At 41.5% G+C, this 14852-nt stretch overlaps 1 protein-coding gene across 4 annotated transcripts in view; it reads right to left on the bottom strand.

The window, feature by feature from the left end:
* Positions 1-7568: 7568 nt before the first annotated feature.
* GPR180 (G protein-coupled receptor 180) overlaps positions 7569-14852 on the bottom strand; it is a 31001-nt gene continuing 23717 nt past the window's right edge. For all 4 annotated transcript variants that reach the window (XM_050949757.1, XM_050949748.1, XM_050949739.1 and 1 more), the window contains 4 exons: positions 13524-13681; positions 12023-12214; positions 11627-11704; positions 7569-9124 (listed from right to left, as the gene is read on the bottom strand). In XM_050949757.1, coding sequence (XP_050805714.1) covers positions 8966-9124; positions 11627-11704; positions 12023-12214; positions 13524-13681 — 587 coding nt within the window. In that variant the 3' untranslated portion in view covers positions 7569-8965. The remainder of the gene's footprint in view (positions 9125-11626; positions 11705-12022; positions 12215-13523; positions 13682-14852) is intronic.

Consider the following 14852-nt stretch of genomic DNA (forward strand, 5'->3'; position numbering starts at 1 on the left):
CTCATAATAGATAGAAAGTAAGAGCCTGATTGTGGATGCTGACAGTGCTTGTGGGAACAAGTTCTGAGAGAGATGAAAAGAAATGGTGCCTTGAACTCTGAAGAAGATTGTGTTTGTAATGGGCTCCTGGAAGATGGGAGACAGAGATCCAGTAAAGATGGTTGCAATTCTGAAATTACATTTTTTGCCATAATATTTAACTTGTTCAGTTAGCATGCCATGTTTAACTGTATTGGCATTAGCGGGTAGTCTATGCATAAATAAAAATTACATCTACTTTTTTCATTTAACATTTTAAATTTGCAGAACAGACATTTAAAAAAACAAAAAAACAAAAAACCAAAGTGTATTAGGACTCATTTGTCTTTTGTACATTGTACCATGCATTCTTAACACGTAGTTGCCCATGTATAAAACAAAGAGTTAAAGATCTACTGCATGTTGTCAGTTTTGAGCAGCCCAATCTATGTTATTTACAATAACACCTAAGTAATATCAATTAGCTGAATAACATAGCACAGTTAATAAACAGGGCCAAATCAAATAGAAATGCTGTCTGACCTGTCTTAGTGAACAGGACTAAGATCCAGACAACAAAAATAAAGAGGTGAATGGCCTTCCATTGGCACAGAAACCAGAAAGAGTGTTCATTAGAAGTGGCTCTAAAAATTTGGTTTGTGTGGGTGGGAAGAGGAATGTACTAATGTCTATTAGATGGAATTTTGATTTTTTTTCCAGTCTATTAATATATAAAATTGTATGTAATTGTCAGCATAGTTCCTCATTGTTGAACACTTTTAAAAGTACAATAAACATATTTTTGTATGGTACAGGAATGAATGGCTTAGGGGTTCGGTAAAGGCTACAGAACTGTTCCCTTCTAGGCCAACGGTTCAAATTCAGCCCAAGTTCTCATAGACTCATAGGTCAGAAGGGACCAATCTGATCATCTAGTCTGACCTCCTGCACAAGGCAGGCCACAGAACCCCACCCATCCAATTTTATACAACCCCTATCCCAGGACCGAGTTATTGAAATCCTCAAAAATGGTTTGAAGACCTCAAGCTGCAGAGACACCACCAGCAAGCGACCCGTGCCCCACGCTGCAGGGGAAGGCGAAAAACCTCCAGGGCACCTGCCAATCCGCCCTGGAGGAAAATTCCTTCCCGACCCCAAATATGGCGATCAGCTAAACCCTGAGCATGTGGGCAAGAGTCACCAGCCAGCACCCAAGAAGGAGTTCTCCGCAGCAACTCAGTACCCATCGCATGCAACATCTCCCCGCAGACCATTGAGCAGACCTGTCTGATGGTAATTCAAGATCAATTGCCCAAATTGACGATCCTATCATAACATCCCCTCCATATACTGTTGGTAGAAATGGAAAATTATTTCCATGTGAAGGCTGTTAGGGGCCTTTGTGAAGTGAGTTGGTGACCTCAGTCTAATTCCTAATGAACAGAAAACTCCCCATAATTGGAACAGCTGGCAGATATGCCAGTGCAGAAGGCAAGAATTGGGCATGGCTATGAAATACCCTACAACACCTAGAAGTGGGTTCCTTCAGAATCCAGGGAACTTTAGTTTGCAGCCTTGTCAATATTCGGCACCTTTCATGAACATTGCTATTCACCTACAGTAATCTGGGAGAGTACATAACTGCATCCTGTAGATAACACAGAAGTCTATATTCAGTAAGTCAATGCATGAAAACTAATGAGTAAGATGGCATCATTCACCTCCAGCCTACTGTCGGCTGGCAGTGTCAATGCACATGGACCTTGCATACATTTCTTTTGGTTCCTTTACATGGCTGCAGTGGCGCAAAGAGACTACAGTCTGGCCACAGATACCCAGTTGAGAAAGAATTTTATCAGGTAAGAAATTTACCTTTTTGATATCAGTGTCTCCCACAGTTCTACTATGTATGGGCTAGCCCCCTCCTGTAGGCAGTTTTCAGAGGTGGTTCAAAGCTGTAGCACAGCCTGTGCTAACCACAACCCCCTCTCCTGTCTGATGCCAGATGATTCATTCCAAAGCTGTGTAAAAACTCATAATATGATTAGTAACAACAATTTAAATTCCAACCAATCAACTATGTAGTAGGGCTATAGCCTACTAGCATAACTATCAAAATTAAACACTGTCCCTGGGCTAGGAAGCTAACCGAGGAAGACAGGGAGGATAGAATTGTGGAAGATGATGTTAGAAAAAAGGAAATTATCTGGTAAGAAATTTTCCATTCTGCAGCCCAGCATCTCCCACAATTCTGACACGTCTGGGAAGTAGCAAACAGTGAACAGAAGTAGGGAGGGATAAGAAAAGAAGATGAAAAGAAGATGAAAGGGAAGACATCACTCTCCTGAGTTAATTGCTTAAAACAGCAATGCCATTACTGGAGCCCCGCCTGCAGCACCTGCCCAAAGGAGGCCTCTGCAGAGAACTGAAAGTCCACTTTATAGTGCCTAATAAAAGGTGTTAACCAATGACCACGCTGCTGCCTTGCAGATCACTGAAGTGGAAGCATGAGCTCTATTCACCCACAAAGTCACCACAGATCTTGTGGAGTGTGCCTTGATGCTGTCTGGAATAGGAGCACCTGACACCTTCTATGCCTCTACTGTGCATAGCTTGATCCATCTAGCTAGTGATGGCCTGGATACCCTGAGTCCTTTGCACTTCAGATGAAAGGAGACAGACAAGAAGCCCAGTGTTCTTGCTGATTCAGTGCTCTTTGAACCTCTAATGTGAGCCACAGTTTTCAGTTGGTTGCTGTGGCTTTGGGGTGAATGAAGGGAGGACACTCTCCTGTGAGGCACAGAAAGATGAATTTGCCTAGGCAAGAATGATGTTGGGATTCTTAGCATGATCTTGTCATCATGGAACACCCAGTGGGGATCCTGCATAGATACAGCTGCCAAGTTCAGAAACTTGTCTAGAAGATGTGATGGCGACAAGAGAACAGTGTTCATGGATAGGTAGAATGGAGATATTGATGTCAGTGGTTCAAAAGGGTGTATGGTTATGGCTTTTAACCAGCAGTGGGTATCACTTAGGAAAGATTGGCTAAACCTGCAGTTAGACCAAGCTGACTGCTCTGAGCAACCTGGATACCTGATGGTTCTCTGTCAAGGAACCAGAGGATCCTATAAATAGGACACTAGCTGACACCTGGCACACTACGGTGCTCCACTGAAGTCCCTTGTATGCACCTTCTTGAAGAAAGTCCAGGATAACAAAAATCCCAAGGATTCCTAATTATGTGCTTTTGTTATGTTCAGATCTCACTGGCAGCAGCAATGATGGTTCTGATTTCAGTTCTATCAGACTGGAGAACTCTGTTCTCCATAGCCAGTGCTGAGCTAACACCACCATCTTTCTTTTTTCTTGCCCTACCTTCTGGATCACCTTTCCTAGAAGTGGAAAGGGTGGGAATGCATATAGCAGGCCATGTGTCCATCTGTGCAAAAGAGCATCTGTCTCTAGAGATTTGGGGTCTGCTTGCCTGGTGAAGTACTTTGGCCACTTTGTGCTCCTGATTAGCGAACAGGTCGACTTACATGAGAATACCCTTGCAGATGTTCTGAGGGATTGTCCACCATTTGAGAGAGTTGAGAACCAGATTCAGAACAGTATCTAGTGTTGAATGCATTCTGATAAATGGTTTCATACTTTCAGGAGAAAGGACTCTTTGTCATAGTGTCTGTTTCCATTCCCCGGTTAACTATCTTTGTGGAGGGAGTTAAGAAGCTCTTCTTGTGTTTATCACAAATACATATGCTTGAAGGAGATCCAGCATCTGGACTTTGGCACTGTGTTTTGCTGCTTTAGTTGGATCACTGATCAAGATGTCATCTAGGGATGGAAGGTTACTGGTGAGCACCCCAAAGAGCCTGAGGATAGCTAGTATCACCACGAATATCTTTGTAAAGACCCAGGGGCCAACAAGATGCTGAATGGAAGCATTCAATGCAGGCAGTGGGCTATGCCATATGCAAATCTCAGCAATCTGTGGCAGTACAGTCATATAGGAGCATAGAGTTATGCATCTGTTAGGTCCATGGAAGCGAGGAAGTCCATCTGAGGCAAGGATGCTCTTGGTGAAGCTAGGGCCACCATGTTTTCTTTATCATTTGCTGAGCCGCTTGAACTTCAGGACTGCTCTGACCCACCAGTATGCTTCTGGACAATGAAGAAAATAGAGTTGTAAGAAACTTTCTTCAGAGGGAACCTTTTCTATTGCTCCAGTCTCCAGGAGATATGAGATTTTGTATAATACCAGCTCAGATTTGATGGCATCTCTTGAGATGGGGGATTGGATGAAGGTGAGGAGCTTCAGGGAGTGTCCATGACTCACTACCTCTCAACCACTTCTCTGCATTCAGTTGAGACCATTCTTCTGAGGAGGAAATTCTACCTTCTAGATTCAGGTCTGGACAGAGGCACATTTGTTTGTTGCCACAGAGTGCTCTTAGAGATGGTAGATTCCCCTCTGGATTTTCCACCCAATCCTCAATTCTAGGATTTTCCCTGATATACCTGTTGTCTTTTGTCCGATAGCTTTGTGAGGAGGATGGACGAAAGGAACACTGTTGTCTGTTGCTAGGTTTATAGTCCCACCTTAGAGCATTGAGTTGGGAGGGAAAGGGAGGAAGGGAGGGTTTAGGTTTGGTAGCACTTTCTGCCATTATTTTGTCTAGTTTTTCCACCAGAGGAGAGAGCCTGTGAATTTACATGCACACAGAATTTGTTTGAGTGAGCCTCAGCCTTCTGGAGGCAAAGCCAGATGTGGCTGAAAAGCTCATTGCATCCATTGAGGATTTTGCCAAAGAGGCTGTTGCTAAGGAACTTTTCTTACGCTCAGAACTTGGTATAGTCTGTCCATTATGGCCTTAAGTTCATCCAGGCACAACACTGTGGCCCTTCTAAAGCCCTTATAGATGCTCCAAAGGAGACTGACAAAGTCCCTCCTGAGGGTCGCTATCACCTTTCTATTAGTAGGATCCTGGGGACAGACATCGTCTTCAGACAGAATTACTGTGTCTCACTAGAGATGCTACTGCAGCATTGATCTTTGGTATATCTGTAATGGGTTGGGGGGGTTGGGGTTTTTTTGGCTCTTGCATCCCTGTAATATAAAAAAGTGTCTGCCTGCTTATGCATTTACCCTTATCAGGTGGTCCCCATTCCTCTCTGATCACATCCTCAAAGGATGGGATCAGTGTGATCACTGTTTCAGGCAAGGATTTAGAAGATAGGTATTTGCCTTTAGGTTTGTCCTCTAGCACCTGCTCACATTGGATCTGGATTGTGGTTGTAACCTTTTTGCATATTTCAGAGATGTGGGGGTCTTCTGTTGCTCAGAGCCTGAATTTGAGAGCTCCCCTTCCTCCACAGAGGATAAAGGTGTCTGAATCAGAGGACAAATACCTCTCAGGGTTTTAAATACCTTTCTATTCCTTTTTGCTTTTTGAATTTTTTAGCCGTTTTGGCACGCTTTGCAGGTGTTGCCACCTGGCTGTGACCAAGGCATGGTCATTTGTAGCAGCTTGCTTTATGCAACTCCTTGACTCCTCTGCATAAGTCTCCCTCAGACTATGTAGACACTGCGCATCATCAGTACATAGGGTATGCGCAGCTACACATCACAGTGAAAAGCAGGCTGCATCCATGCTGTGGTACGTAACAACATGTGTCAGTGAAAGGCTTGGGCAGGAGCAGACAACAGGGAAAGATTTGAGCAGTAGGACGCTATCCTACTAAAAATAGCAAGGTAGACAGGGAAAGCATTGCTTAGTCACGTAGAAAGCCAGATAGAAAACACACTCACAGAGTTCAGGTGTGTTTTTACTTGCCTAAGCGCTTCACCAGCCACACTATTTATACCTGTGCTACGATGGTGTGTAGTACATGTATTGTGGAATCATAAGGTGTGTGCAGCGTAGACTGTACCCTCGGTTTCCTCCCCTTCATGGTCCCCCTGCCAAGGGGATGGGGCTTTGAGCTGGGAGAACAGCTGCTGAGTATGAGCCCTGCTTCAATCCTCAAAGAACTTAAGACCTATTTTGGGACTTGGGCAGTGGTACTGGGAGCCCCTCAAGAGTTTTTGCTTTCCAGACCTATTGTGCCCCAGGACTCACCGCCGGGGCTGGAAGAATGAAGTCCTCCTTGTGCATGGAGTTTCTTCCTGCTCTGCATCTCCAGATCAGGGTTTTCTCTGTTGGAGCCCTGGCTTCTCAGGGCAAACGTAGGAGGGAGGGAACACAACATGTCTGTCTGACTCAGTGCCCCATGCCCTAGTGAAAAGGTGGGCTGATTGAGAACAAGCAGGGTACAATTCACCTTCTGAAGAGCCTGGAAAGCTGCCTCACAAATAGAGCAGTGTTTGGTATCAACTCACTGTTCCCGCTACAGCTCTGCCATGTCTGAGAGGGGGCTGAGAAGTTGGCAGGAAGGCGCTGCAGTGCTGGTGCTGGATGGCTGAAAACACCCCACTAAATGCCTGATCCAAGAGACGAAGAAGAAAGGCTGCTCGCTACTGCCCAAAAAACACAGATTAAATGAAGCCAACAAAGAAAGGGGAACAAAGTGACCTGCCCTTGGACTGCTACTGGATAAGGGGATGTGGTTAGCATGAGCTGTCTACAGCTTTTGAACTGTTTCCTCCAAGGGCAGACATATCAGAGTTCTGGGAGATGCTGACTTTCAGAATTCCTTTCCTGACTCCTGTGCCAACCATTATACTGGGGTACTAGGTGTGTCAGGGGAATGTTGGGGAAGGAACAAGGTACAACTGCTATCTGCATAGTCTCAGCCTGCATATGGTCCATTAGGGTAAATCAGGGCAGCTTATAGGCTGCTGTAATTTATGACAGTGAAGGGGTCAGAGCAGCTGTAGCCTGAGAATCGGGGTGGAGGAACCTGCACCGTTGCCCCTTCCTGTTCCAAGTTGATCTTAGTGCGGGAGATAAACTGGCTCAGTTTTCAAGTCATAATGCATTAACCAAAGTGTGTGGAAGGATCATTTCCCAAAGCTATTAGCCTCTGCAGTTATGAAATAATCTAGAAAACGGGTATTTATATAAAAATTCATTAATGAATTGATACACAAGGTTGTCAGATGCTAGATGACAGGAAAAAAGCTTCCTGATGTGGCCCATTTTACTACCAGCAGAGTGACACTTAACTGCTATGGTTACACTAAAAGACAGATTAAATTGATGTTTTCAAATAATTGGGTATGATGCAAACTAGCAGGATGAGGTTACCTGATGACCAATGAATGTATTCATGAATATGAAAAGACTGAATGTCATACTACATATTTATATGCAGATGAACTATGAATTCTGAGTTAGGATTTTGTATTCACTGTTTTTGTAATGTGATGTCAATGAACTACCGACATGGCAGGTAAACAAACTGGCCCGGCCCGCCAGGGTGCTTACCCTGATGAGCCGCGTGCCAGACGTTGCCGGCCCCTGACTTAGATTGATCCCCCTCCACGTACACCAGGGCTAAAAGGGAAATACTGTTAGTTTCAAACAAGTGTACAACTGAAGCAAACATGAACAAAATCTATATATTTAAGCTATAATCTATTACAGATATGAATGTTCATTTCTTTATAAAAATTCAATATGCTTACTATTAAATAAAATAAATGCTGTGAAGAAACAAAATGTGACAATAATAGGTCTAGACAATTTGACAAATACCAAATCAAGTACAAACAAGAAGAATTTCAAACAATGACTTAATAGGAATGTCCACATGATACAGAAGAAAAAATTGACAAAATGATTTAAATCACGCTAAATAAATAGGCACTTCAATAAAGTACATATTTACACTGGCATTCTGAATGCTAGGGCATCACAAAGATGTATGGCTTTATTACAATGGATGGAAAATGGCAACTACTTAGAACCCAGTGCCAACATGGATTATAACAAATCCAGTGAGTATTTTGTTTTTCAATTATTCATAGAAAATTTAATCCTGATTAAGTATCCTTGGGCAGGAATACATGAGTAGTTGATGACTGAAACCAACATTTATTTGAAATGCTTCTGTTAATTTAATCTGTGTATATGGCTTAATTATGATTGAATCCTCAATGTAAGAGAAATGAATTATATCAGGATTAAAATTCTAGTACCACATTACACATTCTTTCCTAAAAAAGGCAAGCCTGCTGTTTTTATTACTAGTGTTGCCACCTCTTTAAAGCCTCAAACAGAATTCTGCCAATCACACTTATGTTTTTAGTAACATTCATCTCAAAAGTGTAATGAATAAAACCTCATTGCTGCTCAAGTTAAAATTTGAACTAACACCAACACTGGTGGGAAAAAAAGTGCTTTTCCTTTTGCACAAATAATGAAAAGAAAGCTTACTGCACAGCTAGCTGTAAATATTTTACAATGGTTTCTAGAGCAATTTTGTTTTTCGGTCCTTTAAATTTAAGCACTACATTTTCTTTTAAGCATTTTCTTTACAGAATAAAAAGAAAAGCAAACTTTTATTCTGTGTATTACACTGATTTCATAACTGGCTTATTTCAGACATGTTTGAGCTCATAGCCACTTAAAGGACTGGATTCTTCTAGGCCTTCAAACTTAATATTGATACAAAGTCATGGAGTTCTTAGAGTGAAAACACTGTGGCTATGAATGGGACAGGTTAGGTTTGACCTGCTTTGTCGTCATACCTCACAGCACCACATGCATCACAAACAGAGTCTCTATTCAAACGTTCAGATTTTAAATATATTTTCATACTACCAGTTTTATTTTTAAAATCAATCAATGTACCTAGTTTGGGGACCTGTTCAGATCCAGGATCAGTGACGTGCTCTGGTTTTATGATTCAGTTTTTCCAGGGAAACTGATGTAGCACACTGACCTGATGAAAATAGCTATATTTGGGTCATTATTGCATTGTATTCTTTCCTAAATATATCTCAGAAGTAATGTCGACTTTTATGTCCAGATGCCATGGTCAGTGGCAATGTCACTGATGACAGAGAAGACACTTCCCAATATAGACTATGAGACAGAAAAAGTCTGTAGAGGATAACCATGGAGATGGACTGGCAGAGGATAACACCTATGGTAATAACCTAAAGACAAAAAAAAAAGAGGAAGAGAAAGTTAATGCTTTGAAAAAAGAATAAAATAAATCAGTTGACTTTATTTTTATAAGCACAATGAAGCTAACTGCAAATCTTTTGCTCCTGCAACAGTTACAAAGGGTTTGAGCATGGGTCTGGGATCCAGGAACTCTTGACTAGTAATTCTGGAGCTACACTAGCTCAGTAGGTAGCCCTGGACAAGTCACATAACCTCTCTGCCTGTGTCTGCTCTTGGAAAGCTCAGTCTTGTAGTTCACCACGACTAAGGGCTAGATCAGGGGTCGGCAACCTTTCAGAAGTGGTGTGCCGAGTCTTCGTTTATTCACTCTGATTTAAGGTTTCATGTGCCAGTAATACATTTTAATGTTTTTAGAAGGTTCTTTCTATAAGTCTATAATCTATAATTAAACTATTGTTGTATGTAAAGTAAACAAGGTTTTAAAAATGTTTAAGAAGTTCATTTAAAATTAAATTAAAATGCAGAGCCTCTCGGACTGGTGGCCAGGACCCGGGCAGTGTGAGTGCCACTGAAAATCAGCTCGTGTGCCACCTTCCGCACACGTGCCATAGGTTGTCTACCCCTGGGCTAGATTCACAAAAGGGACTTGGGTGCCTAAATCCGACATTTAGGTACCACTGACATTCACAAAACCACTGCTCAGTTGCTGCCTAATTCCATAGGTGCCTACATTTCCACCGATAAAAGTCCATGAGGCACCTAAAATTCTGCCAGTGGTCATGCACAAAGCCACTTAAGTCCTGACACTGCTGAACTACTTGGAGCCTGACTCTCATAAAAACCTTGGTGGGATTCTCAAGAGGCAGGGCCAACACTCCAGCAGGGCCAAGTCTGGTCAACATGCTCTTAGCATGCCTAACATGCAATGATGGTTGGAGGAGATGCCACTATTGCTATGGCCACACCCCCTTATACTCTGTAGTCCAGTGTTTAGAGCACTCACCCAAGATGTGGGAAGCCTGGATTCAAATCCCTCCTCTGCCCGATTCAGAACCTAGCTCTGCCACCTCCCAAATGAATGCCCTAATTACTTTGTTATAGAAGGGTTTTCTGAGGTGCATCTCTTCATCTGAAGCTGTTCCACTTTGTGTGAAATACTTACAGAGTCATTGGGCTAGAGAGGGAGTGTGTAAATAACTGCAGATCAACACTGAGCATTGCCACATCTAAGTCCCCTTTGTGAATCCAGCCCTTAGATGACACAGCAATAAAATGAGCCTTGTCTACAAACAGCCTCCATCCGTGGAGCTGCAATGGTGGTGATTTATTGGTCTAATTTTCTAATATAGGCAAGGCCTTTTAATCTCAGTTTCTCCATCTGTAAATGATGTGCATGTTAATAGTTACCCAGCTCACAACGGTAGTGTGAAAGTTTACTTGCGTGTGTAGGCACTTTGAGGAAGTTCTATATAAAAGTACAGGACATCTTTTTTAAATACTTGTTTTTCTCAGCTAAATGTGACAATATTTTTCTGTATTTTGAATTAAAAGGTAAACAATGTTAAATCTTCATAGTTTCAGAACTGTAGTTGTCCAAGCACAGTGATCAAACTTCTCCAGTACCCAAGAGCAGTGTCCTCCTACAGTGTCCTATCAGGTCTCTACATATCACAAAGCACTGCACTGAATCCTATCTCAAGAGAGCCAAAACTCCCTCGGCATCAAGGTTTTCAGCCAGCAAAAGAAAACTAATGTCCTGACTAATGCAGCTAAAGGAATAAAAGCCCTAAAAGTAAATTATGGGCTACATTTCTTCTATATTTTTAGTAGCATATTTTCTACATACATAATAATCCAGTCTCAGAAAATATTTGCACACTCATATATTCACTGCATTAACCGCAAGGAATGAGAAAACTCTGCTCTGGAATGATGTACTCACCCACCTGCGAATGAGGGTGCACTTTATCTGAAAGTGGCAGGCTCCACACACTAGCTCCCAGCATATTAAAGCAACAAGAAAGCCAAAAAAAATCCATCTTTGTTTTTCATTATTAAGACTTTACAAACTGAATTACACATTTGGAGAACATCTTTTTATCCAAAGAATACAGTTCAGCTGTGGTTTTCCTGATCTCCTTAGCCACTTAAAGATTTTTATTTTTTTTTAAGAATTAGCCTAAAAGCCTCCCCAGAGATTTTTTTACAACAAAGTTGGCAAAAACACAAAAGTTGGTTTTTACTAGAATCATTTTTTTGCTTTACCTTAGCAAGCATCTCCCGCTTCTTCCTACAAACTATTACCTTTACATTTTATAAGGCATGCAGAGTTTCAGCCACATGATTCTCATTTGTGTCAGTGAGAGTGGTATGGCTAAAACTCCATGGGTTACTTTGGGAATGTAAAGGTTCGAGGCCTTGGAACATGCGTTTTCTAATAAAAGAAAGCCCAACAGAAGGAACAGCTCCTCTGCAGCTTATGCAGAATTTCTAATCAAATCCCACATTCTTTTTATCTTATCCATACATACCTTCTCTCTTTGATAGTCTCTAAATAGCATAGAAATGGTTGCAAGGCCTGGGTGGCACAAAAACCACAGGATGCAGCCCTGAAAGAGAATAATGGCATATTATGATGTGTCGGTACAGAAGTGATATGACAATTAGAGGGAGTACGTTTACATGTTTCCAAGTTTCCATCTTGAATATCCATTGTTCTGCAATCAAATCAACAGAATGAAAACCACACTTTATGCTTTAGGTCACACTTTATGCTTATCACATCAAATTTAACTACTCAGTGTATACTGAAAGAATACAATTTATTTAATCAAATCAAATACTTAATCATTAACTCTCCTATGGAGGTAAAGCATAGTCCAGTCAATAGCATACTGGAAGAATATTTACAAAGAAAATAAGTGTACTTTGGCAAAGGTGATATAGAACTCCCTTTTGAGTGTACTTCTCTCCACTCTGATGATCTGGTAGAGACCACAGGCCAATGACAGAGATAGGAAAACTCTTAGACCAATAAGAAGTCCACTTGCTAAACTGTGGTGTGAATGGTAGCTGTGGTGATTAGTATCTTCAAACTGCTCCCAAATTAGTAAAATACTCTGCAAAACAATAACAAAGTACATTTAGAGTAAATACGGTATCTACATTACATTCTTTCACATAACTAACTTTATTTATGATAGGACCATGATGCCAGCTATCAGCACAAGAGCCGTTGTTCTGTCTTCTTGCCTGAAACTGCCATGCTACCAAAAGCAACAGAGCTGGAACTGTTCCTTTGGCACCAACAATGAACACATTAAGTACAACTGACGCGTCTGTTAGCAGGGAAGGAATCTGATTCCTGACTTCCCTCATTTTTTGAAAAATTCACACATTTAAAAATGTCAAATAATGTAGTAACCTAGAGCAGCAAGACTGTAGCTAAATTCCATTTTCTCCTTTGAGAGGAACCTGATGGGAGAACCACAATCCTGCTTCCACTAAAGAGGGAGTTTTGCCAATTGACTTCAATAGGAGCAGAATTAGGCCCATAGGCACTAGCTCTCAAAAACTGATACCCCCTCCTACCTGAATTAGTATGCTCTCTCCAGCACCTTCTTCTGTGACTTAGTGCCTGAGCCACAGTCCATTGAAACCAATGGGAAGACTCTCAATTGATTTCTGTGGACTTTGGTTCACGCTCATACTTAGCAGGGAACATCAACTACTATTAAAAGAGTTCCAAGGCTCCATTTAATTTCTGTTTGGGACTAGTACTAGTTACAAAGATTACCAAAAATCTTGTGCCAGTCCACTTCTGGCTCCCTTCCAATATCAGCAGCCATATGCAGGCAACATTAATTTCCTTCATTACTGTCTCTAGTTTCTCTCTGCTCCTCCACTTCTCTGTGCTTCTCAGATTCTTTCTTCTCTATTTTTAATTACTTTTTTAGGCACTCCAATAAGATAAAATTTACTATAATGTTAATGATTTATTTGCTACTCTAAATTGACTTTATTTAATTACATTAATTCAGCTCATTTCAGTATATGTCCCAGACCATTTTTATATTTGCAGGACCAATTCTGCATCCAACAAGCTCAAGAATTCTCCTAGATGGATCTGAAAGACCACTAGATATCTCAGGATCCTGAATTGAGGATGCTAAGTAGTAAAACGATAGTGGATGTGTTATCATCTGTTACATACTCTTGCTTTTTTGTTATTTTATCTTCTCACATGTTTAAAAAGGATTGAAGGTCTTGATGTTCATTCACCAAAATCATAAAATATTGACATGGGATGTTCCCAGTTCTGTCATACTTATCAATACACTTCTTCCAAAGTTAGTAGTAGCAGCTGCTCAGGTAACAGTAACACAGTTTCTGCACAGTACAGCAAGAAAAGTCAACACAAATACAAACCTGGGTTACAACAACTACTACAGCAATGCCAGTGGATGCTGGAGTGGAATCCCACTGAAGGGGTCTGCTTTGAGATTTCTTCATTCTGCCTATCATCCAACCCATACACAAACTCAGCAATAGGTACAGCATTTGTATCTGACAGACTATGTCACACACTAGTGGGAATCAAAGAAAGTTAATGTAGTCACAACAACATAATGGCAATTCCTTTCTCTAGCAGAAAAAAACCAGAGTAAAGTGGCAACTGTATGGTAAATCAGCTACTGTAAAATGGACATGTCTCAATATAATATTCACTCTTAATTAAACACTATAGACGTTGAAACTGTTTGAATATATATTTTTCATGCTGTGGATAATTCTCTATGTGAAATTTTATTTAATCAATTGTGAATTACATCATTATCAACATTCCCTTACTAAGGTCCGAATCCTGCAATTAGCTCCAAGCAGGCAGATGATTATATACATGCAGAATCCCACTGAAGACAAGAGACTAAGCCCGGGCTCAAGCATCCACCTTCATGAATCTGTCTGTAAGGTCAGGAAACTAAAACTGAAGTCTATATATCAATTACCAAGTATATCCGCAGCCAGTGGGAGCCATGATTGGCCGGACCTGTGGACGGGGCCGGTAAACACACTGGCCCAGTCTGCCAGGGGCTTTCCCTACAGAAGTGGCGACCCCTGTCTGAGAAACCCTGTTCTACTGGCTGGTGAAATGGCTCATTTTACAAGTGGCTTGACCAGCTGGTGTGTGTCCAGGCCTCAGCGCGGTAAGAGAAAACCCGAGGAAAAACCTGAGTGGTTTTTGTTTCTGAGTTGTTTATAGAATAACCAAAGACTGACTGGGGTTTCTTAACTTTGCTTGTGACTAACCCTGACCAACACTTAATTTGGAGTGTTAGTCCTTGCTTAACTGGTTTAACTTTGGAATTTAAATAAACTTTCTTTTTACTACTTTCACTGTGGGAGGTTGCCCATATTTTTGCCTCTGCGTGGCCCCACCTGATGGCTGTGTGTACAAGCACCTTCTTAATCAGCAACTCTGATCCTTGCGTGCATTTGTGTGCTGTCATATCTGCTTACACCAGCGAAGGGATCTTTTTTTTTCCTTTTACAACCTTTAACTCCTATTAGCCTTCCAGGGGTGCTACTGCTAGGGGAGAGGAAGAAGGATTACTAACTATACTCCAGTCACACATTTATTACCACCAGCACCAAATGAACCACCCAGAAAGAACACTGCTTGACTTGCAGCTCTTGGATTGAGTTTCTGACAGTGCTGGTGTAGCTTTGCTAGATCAATTAGCTCTGTAGTTTTAA

Source organism: Gopherus flavomarginatus, chromosome 1 (assembly GCF_025201925.1).
Source record: "Gopherus flavomarginatus isolate rGopFla2 chromosome 1, rGopFla2.mat.asm, whole genome shotgun sequence".
Lineage (NCBI taxonomy): Eukaryota > Metazoa > Chordata > Testudines > Testudinidae > Gopherus > Gopherus flavomarginatus.